This window comes from Melanotaenia boesemani, unplaced genomic scaffold, assembly GCF_017639745.1.
Source record: "Melanotaenia boesemani isolate fMelBoe1 unplaced genomic scaffold, fMelBoe1.pri scaffold_193_ctg1, whole genome shotgun sequence".
Classification (NCBI taxonomy): domain Eukaryota; kingdom Metazoa; phylum Chordata; class Actinopteri; order Atheriniformes; family Melanotaeniidae; genus Melanotaenia; species Melanotaenia boesemani.
In genome coordinates, this window is record NW_024580623.1 from 1 (window position 1) to 19,698 (window position 19,698).

At 36.4% G+C, this 19,698-nt stretch overlaps 1 protein-coding gene across 1 annotated transcript; it reads left to right on the plus strand.

Annotated features, from left to right (window-relative positions):
- Positions 1-7,542: 7,542 nt before the first annotated feature.
- On the plus strand, positions 7,543-15,958 carry LOC121636187 (protein disulfide-isomerase TMX3-like). The gene is made up of 6 exons (XM_041979456.1): positions 7,543-7,633; positions 7,679-7,736; positions 7,832-7,874; positions 9,177-9,300; positions 9,391-9,436; positions 15,874-15,958. The coding sequence occupies exons 1-6, from the start codon at positions 7,543-7,545 to the stop codon at positions 15,956-15,958; spliced, it is 447 nt and encodes a 148-aa protein (XP_041835390.1).
- Positions 15,959-19,698: the final 3,740 nt, after the last annotated feature.

Consider the following 19,698-nt stretch of genomic DNA (forward strand, 5'->3'; position numbering starts at 1 on the left):
TCTATACACCATAGATATATATACCACAGATATATACACCATAGATATATACACCACAGAAATATACGCCATAGATACATGCACCACAGATATATATAGACCACAGATATATACACCACAGATATATACGCCATAGATACATACACCACAGATATATATAGACCACAGATATATACAACACAGATATATACGCCATAGATATACACCACAGATATATACACCATAGATATATACACCAGAGATATATATACACCACAGAAATATACACCACAGATATATACAACACAGATATATATACACCACAGATATATACACCATAGATATATACACCACAGATATATACGCCATAGATATATACAACATAGACTATATACACCACAGATATATACGCCATAGATATATGCACCACGGATATATACATCACAGATATATACGCCACAGATATATATACACCATAGATATATACACCATAGATATATAAAACATAGATATATACGCCATAGATATATACGCCATAGATCTATACACCACAGATATATACACCAAAGATATATATACACCACAGATATATACACGACAGATATATACACCATAGATATATACACCACAGATATATACCGCGAAGATATATGCACCATAGATATATACACCACAGATATATACACCACAGATATATACACCACAGATATATACGCCATAGATATATACACCACAGATATATACACAACAGATATATACGCCATAGATATATACACCACAGATATATACACAACAGATATATACTACACAGATATATATACACCATAGATATATACGCCATAGATATATACAACACAGATATATACGCCATAGATATACACCACAGATATATACACCATAGATATATACACCAGAGATATATATACACCACAGAAATATACACCACAGATATATACAACACAGATATATATACACCACAGATATATACACCATAGATATATACACCACAAATATATACGCCATAGATATATACAACATAGATATATACACCACAGATATATACGCCATAGATATATGCACCACGGATATATACATCACAGATATATACGCCACAGATATATATACACCATAGATATATACACCATAGATATATAAAACATAGATATATACGCCATAGATATATACGCCATAGATCTATACACCACAGATATATACACCACAGATATATATACACCACAGATATATACACGACAGATATATACACCATAGATATATACACCACAGATATATACCGCAAAGATATATGCACCATAGATATATACACCACAGATATAATACACCACAGATATATACGCCATAGATATATACACCATAGATATATACACAACAGATATATACGCCATAGATATATACACCACAGATATATACACAACAGATATATACTACACAGATATATATACACCATAGATATATACGCCATAGATATATACAACATAGATATATACACCATAGATATATACGCCATAGATATATACGCCACAGATATATACGCCATAGATATATACACCACAGATATATATAGACCACAGATATATACACCACAGATATATACGCCATAGATATATACCACCACAGATATATACGCCATAGATATATACACCACAGATATATACACCATAGATATATACACCAGAGATATATACACACCACAGAAATGTACACCACAGATATATACAACACAGATATATATACACCACAGATATAAACAACACAGATATATACACCACAGATATATACGCCATAGATATATACAACATAGATATATACACCATAGATATATACACCACAGATATATACGGCATAGATATATGCACCACAGATATATACACCACAGATATATACGCCACAGATATATATACACCACAGATATATACGCCATAGATATATACAACATAGATATATACGCCATAGATATATACGCCCTAGATCTATACACCACAGAGATATACACCACAGACATATATACACCACAGATATATACACCATAGATATATACAACATAGATATATCCCCCATAGATATATACGCCATAGATATATACGCCATAGATATATATACGCCATAGATATATACGCCATAGATCTATACGCCATAGATCTATACGCCACAGATATACACACCACAGATATATATACACCATAGATATATACGCCATAGATATATACAACATAGATATATACGCCATAAATATATACGCCATAAATATATATACACCATAGATATATATGCCTTAGATATATACAACATAGATATATACAACATAGATTAAAGCACCACAGATATATACACCACAGATACATACGCCACAGATATATATACACCACAGATATATACACCATAGATATATACACCACAGATATATACGCCATAGATATATACAACATAGATATATACACCATAGATATATACACCACAGATATATACGCCATAGATATATGCACCACGGATATATACACCACAGATATATACGCCACAGATATATATACACCATAGATATATACACCATAGACATATAAAACGTAGATATGTACAACATAGATATATACGCCATAGATATTTATACACCACAGATACATGCGCCATAGATATATACAACATAGATATATACGCCATAGATATATACGCCATAGATATATATGCCAGAGATATATACGCCATAGATATATATACCATAGATATATACACCACAGATATATAATCACCATAGATATATACGCATAGATATATACGCCATAGATATATACGCCATAGATATATACACCACAGATATATACGCCATAGATATATACGCCATAGATATATACACCATAGATATATACACCACAGATATATACACCACAGATATATAATCACCATAGAAATATACGCCATAGATATATACAACATAGATATATACGCCATAGATATATACCCCACAGATATATACACCACAGATATATACACCACAGATATATACACCACAGATGTATACACCATAGATATATACACCACAGAGATATACACCATAGATATATACGTCATAGATATATACACCACAGATATATACGCCATAGATATATACACCATAGATATATACACAACAGATATATATGCCATAGATATATACACCACAGATATATACGCCACAGATATATACGCCACAGATATATATACACCATAGATATATACGCCATAGATATATAAAACATAGATATATACGCCACAGATATATACACCACAGATATATACGCCATAGATATATACACCATAGATATATACACAACAGATATACATGCCATAGATATATACACCACAGATATATACGCCACAGATATATACGCCACAGATATATATACACCATAGATATATACGCCATAGATATATAAAACATAGATATATACGCCATAGATCTATACACCACAGATATATACACCTCAGATATATATACACCATAGATATATTCGCCATAGATATATATATAACATAGATATATACAACATAGATATATACGCCATAGATCTATACGCCATAGATCTATACACCACAGATATATACACCACAGATATAAATACACCATAGATATATACGCCATAGATATATACACCACAGACATATACGCCACAGATATATACACCATAGATATATACAACACAGATATATACGCCATAGATATATACGCCATAGATATATACACCAATGATATATACACCATAGATATATACACCACAGATATATACACCACAGATGTATGTACACCATAGATATATACGCCATAGATATATACAACATAGATATACACGCCATAGATATATACGCCACAGATATATACACCACAGATATATACACCATCGATATATACACCACAGATATATATACACCACAGATATATACACGACAGATATATATACCACAGATATATACACCACAGATATATACGCCAAATGATATATACACCACAGATATATATACACCATAGATATATACGCCATAGATATATACAACATAGATATATACGCCATAGATATATACGCCACAGATATATACACCACAGATATATACACCATCGATATATACACCACAGATATATACACCATAGATATATACACCATAGATATATACACCACAGATATGTACACCACAGATATATACACCATAGACATATACACCACAGATATATACACACCACAGATATATACACCACAGATATATACACCATAGATATATACGCCATAGATATATACGCCATAGATATATACGCCATAGATATATACACCACAGATATATACACCATAGATATATACACCACAGATATATACACCACAGATATATATACACCATAGATATATACGCCATAGATATATACAACATAGATATATACGCCATAGATATATACGCCACAGATATATAAACCACAGATATATACACCATAGATATATACACCACAGATATATACACCATAGATATATACACCATAGATATATACACCACAGATATAAACACCATAGATATATACACCACAGATATATTCACCACAGATATATACACCACAGATATATATACACTACAGATGTATACACCACAGATATATATACCACAGATATATACACCATAGATATATACACCAGAGATATATACGCCAAAGATACATCCACCATAGATCTATACACCACATATATATACACCACAGATATATACACCACAGATCTATACGCCATAGATATATACACCATAGATATATACACAACAGATATATACGCCATAGATATATACACCACAGATATATACACCACAGATATATACGCCACAGATATATATACACCATAGATATATACACCATAGATATATACAACATAGATATATGCGCCATAGATATATACGCCATAGATCTATACACCACAGATATATACACCACAGATATATACACCACAGATACATACGCCATAGATATATACACCACAGATATATACACCACAGATATATACACCATAGATATATACACCACAGATATATATACACCACAGATATATACGCCACAGATATATACACCACAGATATATACACCACAGATATATACACACAGATATATACGCCATAGATATATACAACATAGATATATACACCACAGATATATACACCACAGATATATATACACCACAGATATATACACCACAGATATAATATACACCACAGATATATACACCACAGATATATACACCACAGATATATACGCCATAGATATATACACCACAGATATATACACCATAGATATATACAACACAGATATATATACACCACAGATATATACACCAGAGATATATACACCACAGATATATATACCACAGATATATACACCATAGATATATACACCACAGATATATACGCGAAAGATATATGCACCATAGATATATACACCACAGATATATACACCACAGATATATATACACCACAGATATATACGCCACAGATATATACACCATAGATATATACACCACAGATATATACACCACAGATATATACGCCATAGATATATACAACATAGATATATACACCATAGATATATACACCACAGATTTATTCGCCATAGATATATACGCCATAGATCTATACACCACAGATATATACACCACAGATATATATACACCATAGATATATACGCCATAGATATATACAACATAGATATATACGCCATAGATATATACACCACAGATATATACGCCATAGATATATACGCCATAGATATATCTCCCATAGATATATACGCCATAGATATATATATACGCCATAGATATATACGCCATAGATATATACGCCATAGATGTATACACCACAGATCTATACACCACAGATATATGTACACCATAGATATATACGCCATAGATATATACAACATAGATATATACACCATAGATATATACGCCACAGATATATTCGCCAGAGATATATACGCTAGATATATATGCCACAGACATATACGCCATAGATATATACACCACAGATATATACGCCACAGATATATACACCACAGATATATACGCCATAGATATATACACCAGAGATATATACACCACTGATATATACGCCAAAGATATATAAGCCATAGATATATACGCCACAGATATATACGCCACAGATATATACACCACAGATACATACACCACAGATATATACGCCACAGTTATATACGCCAAAGAAATATACGCCACAGATATATACGCCACAGATATATACGCCACAGATATATACGCCAAAGATATATACGCCACAGATATATACGCCACAGATATATACGCCACAGATATATACGCCACAGATATATACACCACAGATATATACGCCATAGATATATACGCCACAGACATATACGCCACAGATATATACGCCACAGATATATACGCCACAGATATATACGCCACAGATATATAGACGTAGACGTAACCTCTGACGCTGCTGTCCATCGGAACGATTTGTCAACACGGCCGCCATCTTGTGCTGCATCTACTTCCTGCTTTAGTCAACAGAGGCAGAAGTCTATCAACAATTAAAATCACCATAACTCGCTGAATTTTCAACTGATTTTCAATCGGTTTGGTTTATTAGAAAAGTCACACATATTTTTATTGCAACAGATTATTTTATTATTATTATTATATATCATACATTTACACATTCTTGGACACACTCACATGCAAACTGAATTTTTTCTACAATCCTTAGCAAAATAATAATGGTGATGCTCATAAATAGAGGTATATTTATAATATGAATAATATAAAATATTAATAATAAAAAATAAATAAATTAATGAAATGAATAAAAGAAACAGAAAAACAAACACTCATTCAAAAAAAAGATTGCCTAAATGAAAAATTTACCAACATAACCCCCAAATGAAATACTTCAATTAAAGTTACATCTGTTCTTCGTCATTTTCATACAAAGAAAAGAACCTAAATTTACCTCTGATGTGACCAACAAGTAATGAACCTGATAAGGTACCAAAGAACACAACACCAACATAAAACAGACGGCTGAACGGTACTTCAGTACAAAGTCTCCCCTCCTGGGTGCTGCAACCCATGCTGCCTCCATTTACCTTCTAGAAATACATAAAACATCCATCTGAACATCGCAGTTCTCAGTTCTTCTGTAGCTGCAGGTCAAAGTTAAACTTCATGTTAGTGCCGTGAAACTGATTGAATAGATAATGTTGGAATGACCTAGTTAACATAATTATATGGCTACTGTATTACTTACTGTAATCATCTCTTACTAAGAAAAACATTTTTTATTTTGTTGTTCTGACATAAGCCGGTTTCATTTATGTTCGCTCAAGAAATGTGTCAAATTAAACAAGTTTATAACAGTTAAATAACATAAAACCACTTCTTACTGGTGAAATATTGTCCCTCTTATCATGGTTTCATTGTTTCTTTCACAGGAACATCCGTATGCAGCACAAAAAATCTAACATTTTAGTTTCACACAGTCTGACTGATCTGACCGGGTCTGAAACCCCAGCCCAAGATGGCAGCCGTGTTGACGCCCATGATGGCAGCCGTGTTGACGTGCCTGACAAGCACGAACACGGCGTCTAGTGTATGTCTATGGTCTGGAGGTGCTTTCATGTGATGTGTGTCCATCTATTTTTGTTGTTTGTTAGCGCTGCTGTTTCTGTTCACCCTGTCGGCATCTGCCTTTGTGGAGGAACTCGATGACTCGTGAGTAAAAATAAATATTTTGATTTCAGCTTATTTACGCAATTGTCAACAAAACAGATTCAGTCAATAATCTGATTGATCTGATCAATTTTTAGCTTCATGGAAAATAAAGGACCAGATGAGATCTGGCTAATTAAGGTAGGTTCATTAACTCTTCCATCATTTAGCAGACTACACTGTTTACATTGTCTACAATGTTTACACTGTTTACACTGTTTACATTGTTTACACTGTTTACAGTTTTTACACGGTTTACAGTGTTTACATTGGGTCCGCTCCTTTACCCTTAGCCGGGCTGTGACCCAGGAAGAAGTGGGTCCGCTCCTTTACCCTTTGCCGGGCTGTGACCCAGAAAGAAGTGGGTCCACTCCTTTACCCTTTGCCGGGCAGTGACCCAGGAAGAAGTGGGTCCGTCTTTTACCCTTTGCCGGGCTGTGACCCAGAAAGAAGTGGGTCCACTCCTTTACCCTTTGCCGGGCTGTGACCCAGAAAGAAGTGGGTCCGCTCCTTTACCTTTAGCTGGGCGGTGACCCAGGAAGAAGTGGGTCCGTCTTTTACCCTTAGCCGGGCTGTGACCCAGGAAGAAGTGGGTCCGCTCCTTTACCCTTAGCCGGGCTGTGACCCAGGAAGAAGTGGGTCCGCTCCTTGACCTTTAGCTGGGCGGTGACCCAGGAAGAAGTGGGTCCGTCTTTTACCCTTAGCCGGGCTGTGACCCAGGAAGAAGTGGGTCCGCTCCTTTACCCTTAGCCGGGCTGTGACCCAGGAAGAAGTGGGTCCGCTCCTTGACCTTTAGCTGGGCGGTGACCCAGGAAGAAGTGGGTCCGTCTTTTACCCTTAGCCGGGCTGTGACCCAGGAAGAAGTGGGTCTGCTCCTTTACCCTTAGCCGGGCTGTGACCCAGAAAGAAGTGGGTCCGCTCCTTTACCCTTAGCCGGGCTGTGACCCAGGAAGAAGTGGGTCCGCTCCTTTACCTTTAGCTGGGCGGTGACCCAGGAAGAAGTGGGTCCGTCTTTTACCCTTAGCTGGGCGGTGACCCAGGGAGAAGTGGGTCCGCTCCTTTACCTTTAGCTGGGCGGTGACCCAGGAAGAAGTGGGTCCGTCTTTTACCCTTAGCTGGGCGGTGACCCAGGGAGAAGTGGTTCCGCTCCTTTACCCTTAGCTGGGCGGTGACCCAGGGAGAAATGGTGGTGAGCCGTGAGGCGGATTTTGCCGTTTAAATGGAGAGGAAAGTGTTTGCCAGTGGAAAGAGGCTTTACCGAAACAAAAGAGGCATGAGTGTTTCAGGGATAAATTATTCCTAAAAATAATAAAAGTTAATAATAAAGCCATAATTGCGTACACATATTTTTCATGTCGTAGTCTGCAAATTGCAACAGCCTGTTTACACTGTTTACACTGTTTACATTGTTCACTTAGCTGATTCCGCAGTGTCTCTGTGCAGTTTTACGCTCCCTGGTGTACTTTCTGTAAACAACTGGATCCTGTTTGGCATCAGATTGGATCAGAGCTTCGGAGTCATGGATCTCTGGTTCAAGTTGGCAAATCCGATGCTACAGTCAGTACTGGTTAGTAACGTTCAACTCAGTCTGTGTCAGGCATCCCTGGCTAAAAGTATCGTTGAAGATGCCTGATCATAATTCTCTGTTTTTCTGCAGGTTTGGCCAAAGAGTTCCGGGTAAAAAACTATCCTGCAATTTTCATGTAAGATCCTAATGTGAAATTACCAAACAAAGCAATTTCACCTGCAGTTCCTCAATTAACAACATAGTTAACAAAAATGTTTCAAGGAAAAAGTATTTTTAACAGCAAAAATCATTCTGCAGGTGTTACAGTTTATTCTGCAGGTGTTACCGTTTATTCTGTAGGTGTTACAGTTCATTCTGCAGGTGTTATAGTTTATTCTGCAGGTGTTATAGTTTATTCTGTAGGTGTTACAGTTTATTTTGCAGGTGTTACAGTTTATTCTGCAGGTGTTAAAGTTCATTCTGCAGGTGTTACAGTTTATTCTGCAGGTGTTACAGTTTATTCTGCAGGTGTTAAAGTTCATTCTGCAGGTGTTAAAGTTTATTCTGCAGGTGTTACAGTTTATTCTGCAGGTGTTACAGTTCATTCTGCAGGTGTTATAGTTTATTCTGCAGGTGTTATAGTTTATTCTGCAGGTGTTACAGTTTATTCTGCAGGTGTTACAGTTTATTCTGCAGGTGTTAAAGTTCATTCTGCAGGTGTTACAGTTTATTCTGTAGGTGTTACAGTTCATTCTGCAGGTGTTACAGTTTATTATGCAGGTGTTACAGTTTATTCTGCAGGTGTTACAGTTAATTCTGCAGGTGTTACATTTTATTCTGTCGGTGTTAGTTTTTTTCTGCAGGTGTTACAGTTTATTCTGCAGGTATTACAACTTTTTCTGTAGGTGTTACAGTTAATTCTGTAGGTGTTACAACTTTTTCTGTAGGTGTTACAGTTAATTCTGTAGGTGTTACAACTTTTTCTGTAGGTGTTACAGTTTATTCTGCAGGTGTTAAAGTTTTTTCTGCAGGTGTTACAGTTTATTCTGTAGGTGTTACAGTTTATTCTGCAGGTGTTACAGTTTATTCTGCAGGTGTGAAAGTTCATTCTGCAGGTGTTACAGTTTATTCTGTAGGTGTTACAGTTTATTCTGCAGGTGTTACAGTTTATTATGCAGGTGTTACATTTTATTCTGTAGGTGTTACAGTTTTTTTCTGCAGGTGTTACAGTTTATTCTGCAGGTATTACAACTTTTTCTGTAGGTGTTACAGTTAATTCTGTAGGTGTTACAACTTTTTCTGTAGGTGTTACAGTTTATTCTGCAGGTGTTAAAGTTTTTTCTGCAGGTGTTACAGTTTATTCTGCAGGTGTTACAACTTTTTCTGTAGGTGTTATAGTTTATTCTGTAGGTGTTACAACTTTTTCTGTAGGTGTTACAGTTAATTCTGTAGGTGTTACAACTTTTTCTGTAGGTGTTACAGTTAATTCTGTAGGTGTTACAGTTTATTTTGTAGGTGTTGAAGTTTTTTCTGTAGGTGTTACAGTTTATTCTGCAGGTGTTAAAGTTTTTTCTGCAGGTGTTAAAGTTTTTTCTGTAGGTGTTACAGTTTATTCTGCAGGTGTTAAAGTTTTTTCTGCAGGTGTCACAGTTTATTCTGCAGGTGTTACAGTTCATTCTGCAGGTGTTACAGTTTATTCTGCAGGTGTTACAGTTTATTCTGCAGGTGTTAAAGTTCATTCTGCAGGTGTTAAAGTTCATTCTGCAGGTGTTATAGTTTATTCTGCAGGTGTTATAGTTTATTCTGCAGGTGTTACAGTTTATTCTGCAGGTGTTACAGTTTATTCTGCAGGTGTTAAAGTTCATTTTGCAGGTGTTACAGTTTATTCTGTAGGTGTTACAGTTTATCCTGCAGGTGTTACAGTTTATTCTGCAGGTGTGAAAGTTCATTCTGCAGGTGTTACAGTTTATTCTGTAGGTGTTACAGTTCATTCTGCAGGTGTTACAGTTTATTATGCAGGTGTTACAGTTTATTCTGCAGGTGTTACAGTTAATTCTGCAGGTGTTACATTTTATTCTGTAGGTGTTAGTTTTTTTCTGCAGCTGTTACAGTTTATTCTGCAGGTATTACAACTTTTTCTGTAGGTGTTACAGTTAATTCTGTAGGTGTTACAACTTTTTCTGTAGGTGTTACAGTTAATTCTGTAGGTGTTACAACTTTTTCTGTAGGTGTTACAGTTTATTCTGCAGGTGTTACAGTTTATTCTGTAGGTGTTACAGTTTATTCTGCAGGTGTTACAGTTTATTCTGCAGGTGTGAAAGTTCATTCTGCAGGTGTTACAGTTTATTCTGCAGGTGTTACAGTTTATTCTGCAGGTGTTAAAGTTCATTTTGCAGGTGTTACAGTTTATTCTGTAGGTGTTACAGTTTATCCTGCAGGTGTTACAGTTTATTCTGCAGGTGTGAAAGTTCATTCTGCAGGTGTTACAGTTAATTCTGCAGGTGTTACATTTTATTCTGTAGGTGTTAGTTTTTTTTCTGCAGGTGTTACAGTTTATTCTGCAGGTATTACAAACTTTTCTGTAGGTGTTACAGTTAATTCTGTAGGTGTTACAACTTTTTCTGTAGGTGTTACAGTTAATTCTGTAGGTGTTACAACTTTTTCTGTAGGTGTTACAGTTTATTCTGCAGGTGTTAAAGTTTTTTCTGCAGGTGTTACAGTTTATTCTGTAGGTGTTACAGTTTATTCTGCAGGTGTTACAGTTTATTCTGCAGGTGTGAAAGTTCATTCTGCAGGTGTTACAGTTTATTCTGCAGGTGTTACAGTTTATTCTGTAGGTGTTACAGTTCATTCTGCAGGTGTTACAGTTTATTATGCAGGTGTTACATTTTATTCTGTAGGTGTTACGGTTTTTTTCTGCAGGTGTTACAGCTTATTCTGCAGGTATTACAACTTTTTCTGTAGGTGTTACAGTTAATTCTGTAGGTGTTACAACTTTTTCTGTAGGTGTTACAGTTTATTCTGCAGGTGTTACAACTTTTTCTGTAGGTGTTACAGTTTATTCTGCAGGTGTTAAAGTTTTTTCTGCAGGTGTTACAGTTTATTCTGCAGGTGTTACAACTTTTTCTGTAGGTGTTACAGTTTATTCTGCAGGTGTTAAAGTTTTTTCTGCAGGTGTCACAGTTAATTCTGTAGGTGTTACAACTTTTTCTGTAGGTGTTACAGTTAATTCTGTAGGTGTTACAACTTTTTCTGTAGGTGTTACAGTTAATTCTGTAGGTGTTACAACTTTTTCTGTAGGTGTTACAGTTAATTCTGTAGGTGTTACAGTTTATTTTGTAGGTGTTGAAGTTTTTTCTGTAGGTGTTACAGTTAATTCTGTAGGTGTTACAGTTTATTTTGTAGGTGTTGAAGTTTTTTCTGTAGGTGTTACAGTTTATTCTGCAGGTGTTAAAGTTTTTTCTGCAGGTGTTAAAGTTTTTTCTGTCAGTGTTACAGTTTATTCTGCAGGTGTTAAAGTTTTTTCTGCAGGTGTCACAGTTTATTCTGCAGGTGTTACAGTTCATTCTGCAGGTGTTACAGTTTATTCTGCAGGTGTTACAGTTTATTCTGCAGGTGTTAAAGTTCATTCTGCAGGTGTTAAAGTTTATTCTGCAGGTGTTACAGTTTATTCTGCAGGTGTTACAGTTCATTCTGCAGGTGTTATAGTTTATTCTGCAGGTGTTATAGTTTATTCTGCAGGTGTTACAGTTTATTCTGCAGGTGTTACAGTTTATTCTGCAGGTGTTAAAGTTCATTTTGCAGGTGTTACAGTTTATTCTGTAGGTGTTACAGTTTATCCTGCAGGTGTTACAGTTCATTCTGCAGGTGTGAAAGTTCATTCTGCAGGTGTTACAGTTTATTCTGTAGGTGTTACAGTTCATTCTGCAGGTGTTACAGTTTATTATGCAGGTGTTACAGTTTATTCTGCAGGTGTTACAGTTAATTCTGCAGGTGTTACATTTTATTCTGTAGGTGTTAGTTTTTTTCTGCAGGTGTTACAGTTTATTCTGCAGGTATTACAACTTTTTCTGTAGGTGTTACAGTTAATTATGTAGGTGTTACAACTTTTTCTGTAGGTGTTACAGTTAATTCTGTAGGTGTTACAACTTTTTCTGTAGGTGTTACAGTTTATTCTGCAGGTGTTAAAGTTTTTTCTGCAGGTGTTACAGTTTATTCTGCAGGTATTACAACTTTTTCTGTAGGTGTTACAGTTAATTCTGTAGGTGTTACAACTTTTTCTGTAGGTGTTACAGTTAATTCTGTAGGTGTTACAACTTTTTCTGTAGGTGTTACAGTTTATTCTGCAGGTGTTAAAGTTTTTTCTGCAGGTGTTACAGTTTATTCTGTAGGTGTTACAGTTTATTCTGCAGGTGTTACAGTTTATTCTGCAGGTGTGAAAGTTCATTCTGCAGGTGTTACAGTTTATTCTGCAGGTGTTACAGTTTATTCTGTAGGTGTTACAGTTCATTCTGCAGGTGTTACAGTTTATTATGCAGGTGTTACATTTTATTCTGTAGGTGTTACGGTTTTTTTCTGCAGGTGTTACAGCTTATTCTGCAGGTATTACAACTTTTTCTGTAGGTGTTACAGTTAATTCTGTAGGTGTTACAACTTTTTCTGTAGGTATTACAGTTTATTCTGCAGGTGTTACAACTTTTTCTGTAGGTGTTACAGTTTATTCTGCAGGTGTTAAAGTTTTTTCTGCAGGTGTTACAGTTTATTCTGCAGGTGTTACAACTTTTTCTGTAGGTGTTACAGTTTATTCTGCAGGTGTTAAAGTTTTTTCTGCAGGTGTCACAGTTAATTCTGTAGGTGTTACAACTTTTTCTGTAGGTGTTACAGTTAATTCTGTAGGTGTTACAACTTTTTCTGTAGGTGTTACAGTTAATTCTGTAGGTGTTACAACTTTTTCTGTAGGTGTTACAGTTAATTCTGTAGGTGTTACAGTTTATTTTGTAGGTGTTGAAGTTTTTTCTGTAGGTGTTACAGTTAATTCTGTAGGTGTTACAGTTTATTTTGTAGGTGTTGAAGTTTTTTCTGTAGGTGTTACAGTTTATTCTGCAGGTGTTAAAGTTTTTTCTGCAGGTGTTAAAGTTTTTTCTGTAGGTGTTACAGTTTATTCTGCAGGTGTTAAAGTTTTTTCTGCAGGTGTCACAGTTTATTCTGCAGGTGTTACAGTTCATTCTGCAGGTGTTACAGTTTATTCTGCAGGTGTTACAGTTTATTCTGCAGGTGTTAAAGTTCATTCTGCAGGTGTTAAAGTTTATTCTGCAGGTGTTACAGTTTATTCTGCAGGTGTTACAGTTCATTCTGCAGGTGTTATAGTTTATTCTGCAGGTGTTATAGTTTATTCTGCAGGTGTTACAGTTTATTCTGCAGGTGTTACAGTTTATTCTGCAGGTGTTAAAGTTCATTTTGCAGGTGTTACAGTTTATTCTGTAGGTGTTACAGTTTATCCTGCAGGTGTTACAGTTTATTCTGCAGGTGTGAAAGTTCATTCTGCAGGTGTTACAGTTTATTCTGTAGGTGTTACAGTTCATTCTGCAGGTGTTACAGTTTATTATGCAGGTGTTACAGTTTATTCTGCAGGTGTTACAGTTAATTCTGCAGGTGTTACATTTTATTCTGTAGGTGTTAGTTTTTTTCTGCAGGTGTTACAGTTTATTCTGCAGGTATTACAACTTTTTCTGTAGGTGTTACAGTTAATTATGTAGGTGTTACAACTTTTTCTGTAGGTGTTACAGTTAATTCTGTAGGTGTTACAACTTTTTCTGTAGGTGTTACAGTTTATTCTGCAGGTGTTAAAGTTTTTTCTGCAGGTGTTACAGTTTATTCTGTAGGTGTTACAGTTTATTCTGCAGGTGTTACAGTTTATTCTGCAGGTGTGAAAGTTCATTCTGCAGGTGTTACAGTTTATTCTGCAGGTGTTACAGTTTATTCTGTAGGTGTTACAGTTCATTCTGCAGGTGTTACAGTTTATTATGCAGGTGTTACATTTTATTCTGTAGGTGTTACAGTTTTTTTCTGCAGGTGTTACAGCTTATTCTGCAGGTATTACAACTTTTTCTGTAGGTGTTACAGTTAATTCTGTAGGTGTTACAACTTTTTCTGTAGGTGTTACAGTTTATTCTGCAGGTGTTAAAGTTTTTTCTGCAGGTGTCACAGTTAATTCTGTAGGTGTTACAACTTTTTCTGTAGGTGTTACAGTTAATTCTGTAGGTGTTACAACTTTTTCTGTAGGTGTTACAGTTAATTCTGTAGGTGTTACAACTTTTTCTGTAGGTGTTACAGTTAATTCTGTAGGTGTTACAGTTTATTTTGTAGGTGTTGAAGTTTTTTCTGTAGGTGTTACAGTTTATTCTGCAGGTGTTAAAGTTTTTTCTGCAGGTGTTAAAGTTTTTTCTGTAGGTGTTACAGTTTATTCTGCAGGTGTTAAAGTTTTTTCTGCAGGTGTCACAGTTTATTCTGCAGGTGTTACAACTTTTTCTGTAGGTGTTACAGCTTATTCTGTAGGTGTTACAGTTTATTTTGTAGGTGTTACAGTTCAATGTGTTTTTTAGAGATATGTCATCAGCACTTTTCTTTTTCAAGGTTTAAGAAGAACGTGAAATATACATATTTAGGTCCACGAACCAAAGATGCAATCATGGAGTTTGCTGACCGAGTCGGAGGGTGAGTTTTAACTTCTAACAGGATAGAATAGAATAGAATAGAATAGAATAGATTAGAATAGAACAGAACAGAACAGAACATAATAGACTGGGATTCTTCCGTGATGTCAACACTTTATGTTCAGAGGAGCAGAGATGATTATGACGTATGTCTAGAAGAAATGGGCAGGTCCAGACTGGCCCCCACGGAGAAGCTGGTGGCCTGTGCATTTCATCGGTGTGGCTGATTGAGCTGCCCGGTACTGACACCTGTGTACACGCAAAGTCATTTTCTCTTGTTAGTTCTCACTAATCATGGATAAAGATAACGGTAATATTTTTAATTGATCATCAATAGTTGATTCTGTATTTTAATGGGAGCCAGTGGAGTTGTTGAAGGACAGGGGAAATATGTTGAAAGGAAGAGGTGCGAGTCAGGATACGAGCAGCAGAGTTCTGGGGAAGCTGCAGTTTCTGAAGTGATTTATTGGGAAGATCGAAGAGGAGTGAATTACAGTAGTTGATGCAGGATGTGATAAGACTATGGATAAGGATTGTGGCAGCATGCAGAGTGAGTAATGAGCGCATACGGTTGATGTGACGAAGGTGGAAGTAAGCAGACCGAGTGATGTTATTGATGTGGGCTTGAAAAGATAGGGTGCTGTTGAGAATGACGCCGAGACTCTTGACCTGAGGGGAGGGGAAAATGGTAGAACTGTCAATGCTGATCGAGAAACTGTGAGACTTGGTTAGAGTGGAGGGCGTACCGACAAGTAGAACTTCGGTTTTACTGCTGCTGAGTTTGAGAAAAGTGGAGGAGAACCATGCTTTGATTTCCTGGAGACAGTCAGAGAGAGAGGAAGGTGGAAGAGAGGAGTATGGTTTGGAGGAGATGTAGAGCTAGGTGTCGTCTGCGTGGGAGTGGAAGTCAACATTATATTTACGGAAAATGTGGTCAAGGGGGAGAAGATACGTGATGAACAGATGGGACTCAGGACTGATCCCTGGGGTACACTGGCCGAGACGGGGAGGAACTCTGAAGGGTGGACCTTAAGTTGAGTTAACTGTGTGCGGTTGGGGTGACCTGGGTGAGTGTACGACCCCCCAGCCTGACTTCTTGTCCCAGTCTGGTCCCTGAGGATGGGTAGTTGTTGTCACTCATCCCCTTCATGGATTTGTATAGAACAGTAAGAGAGCCAAACCAGGCTGTCAAACCAGAAAGTCATCATCATCCTGCTCAGCTGTAGTCTTCATAAAAAGTGTCTTTCAGACAGTTTGACACAGAAGAAAACATAAATATTTAATCTTAGTTATTGATCCAGTTTTCTGAGTATGGACTGACTATTTCCAATCACTACAGGGTGGTGAGCTCTAACTGCCTTGAGTTAAAAAAAATGTTTGCTTAATCTTGTTTAAAAATAAATATTTTTTTCACACTGTGAAGTAAAAGCTTCTTTCACTAAGATAGACTGAGGGGCGTTACCAGAACATCAAGACTTAAACTAAGAGTATTATGTTATGGTTGAGCAGATAGGACCCACAAAAGATCAGAGACCTTAGGACTGGATAAAGAAGAATTTATTGTGCTCAGGCAGGTGTCTCTGGAAAGTTATATCTAGTCCTTGGTAGCTGGATCTTCTGTGGGCTGTAAGAGAAAGAGGTGAGACAACTGAATGACCATTAATAGAATCCGATCTGGTAAAACAGTCCAAAAAAAGGAAAGCCAAAGCAAAAGAAGCAAAGTTACCAGGCTGGAGCATGCTAGTACAAAAGCTTCTGGGAGGAGACAGCAGGTCAAAGGGCAGATGAGAAGGACTGGAAACGCTCCAGAGAATACTGTGGCGACCTGACAGTGAGCGGCAGTAAGAACTACTACTTATGTAGGAAGCAACACAGGTGGAGAGGATAAACAGTCAGTGCAATCAGAGCCAAAGGAAAGATGCCTTCAGAGGTGGCTGGGAAATCCCACACCCAACCTCAAACGATGACAGATCAGAGAATTTGATGATAAAACTGTCTGTCTGGAGAAAATACAGCCAACTAATAATCTCTTGGTTTACCTGGAAGTCTAAAATCTTCTGAACAAGCAGATGAGGACAAATGGTTTCCAAAGGGGAACAAAAATTTGAAAATAAAACTCAGGCATTAGCCAGCAGGTGTTCAAGATGTTTTCAGGTGGAATGATGCGCACCAAATATGATGATACACAACTTTATGTCTCTGTCACCAGATGACTGCAGTCCAGCAGACTTATTGTGTCAGAGTCTGGAGCAAATAAACACCTGGATGAAGGAGAATTTTCTACAATTAAATGAAGACAAAACTGAGATTATTCTATTTGGTAGCAAAGAGAAGAGGGTCAGCATTGGTAAACACCTGGAGACTCGGGCTCTTAAAATCACCGACCAAGCTGGTAACCTTGGAGTGTTGATAGACTCAGACCTGACTTTCAGCAGCCACATCAAAGCTTCACTAAGAAGCTTTTTACCAGCTCAGAAACATCAACAGAATTAAAAGTTTAGTCTCCCGGTAAGACCAGAACTCCTCCATGACCATCTCCAGTAGGCTGGATTACTGTAATGGTCTTTAATAGGACTTCCCAGTAAGACCAGTAAACATCTGCAGCTCATCCAGATACTGCTGCTGGAGTTTTAATCAGGACTAAGAGATCTGAACACATCACACCAGTTATGACATCTTTATACTAGTTTCCAGTTTATACTAGTTTCTAGTTTATACTGGTTTCTAGTTTACAACGGTTTCTAGTTTATACTGGTTTCTAGTTTGTACTGGTTTCCAGTTTGTACTGGGTTCTAGTTTATACTGGTTTCTAGTTTGTACTGGTTTCTAGTTTATGCTGGTTTCTAGTTTATACTGGTTTCTATTTTATACTGTTTTCCAGTTTGTACTGGTTTCCAGTTTATATACTGGTTTCTAGATTATACTGGTTTCTAGATTATACTGGTTTCCAGTTTATACTGGTTTCTAGTTTATAATGGTTTCCAGTTTATACTGGTTTCTAGTTTATACCAGTTTCTAGTTTACACTGGTTTCTAGTTTATAATGGTTTCTAGGTTGTACTGGTGTCTAGTTTATATTGGTTTCTAGTTTATACTGGTTTCTATTTTATACTGGTTACCAGTTTGTACTGGTTTCTAGATTATACTGGTTTCTAGTTTATACTGGTTTCTAGATTATAATGGTTTCTAGTTTATACTGGTTTCTAGTTTATACTGGTTTCCAGTTTGTGCTGGTTTCCAGTTTATATACTGGTTTCTAGATTATACTGGTTTCCAGTTTATACTTGTTTCTAGTTTATACCAGTTTCTAGTTTACACTGGTTTCTAGTTTATAATGGTTTCTAGGTTGTACTGGTTTCTAATTTGTACTGGTTTCCAGCTTGTACTGGTTTCTAGTTTATAATGGTTTTCAGTTTATACTGGCTTCTAGATTATACTGGTTTCCAGTTTATACTGGTTTCCAGTTTATACTGGTTTCTAGTTTACACTGGTTTCCAGTTTATACTGGTTTGTAGTTTATACTGGTTTCTAGTTTATACTGGTTTCCAGTTTATAGTGGTTTCTAGTTTACACTGGTTTCTAGTTTACACTGGTTTCTAGATTATACTGGTTTCTATTTTATATTGGTTTCCAGTTTACACTGGTTTCCAGTTTATACTGGTTTCTAGTTTATACTGGTTTCTAGATTATACTGGTTTCTAGTTTATACTGGATTTCAGCTTATACTGGTTTCTAGATTATACTGG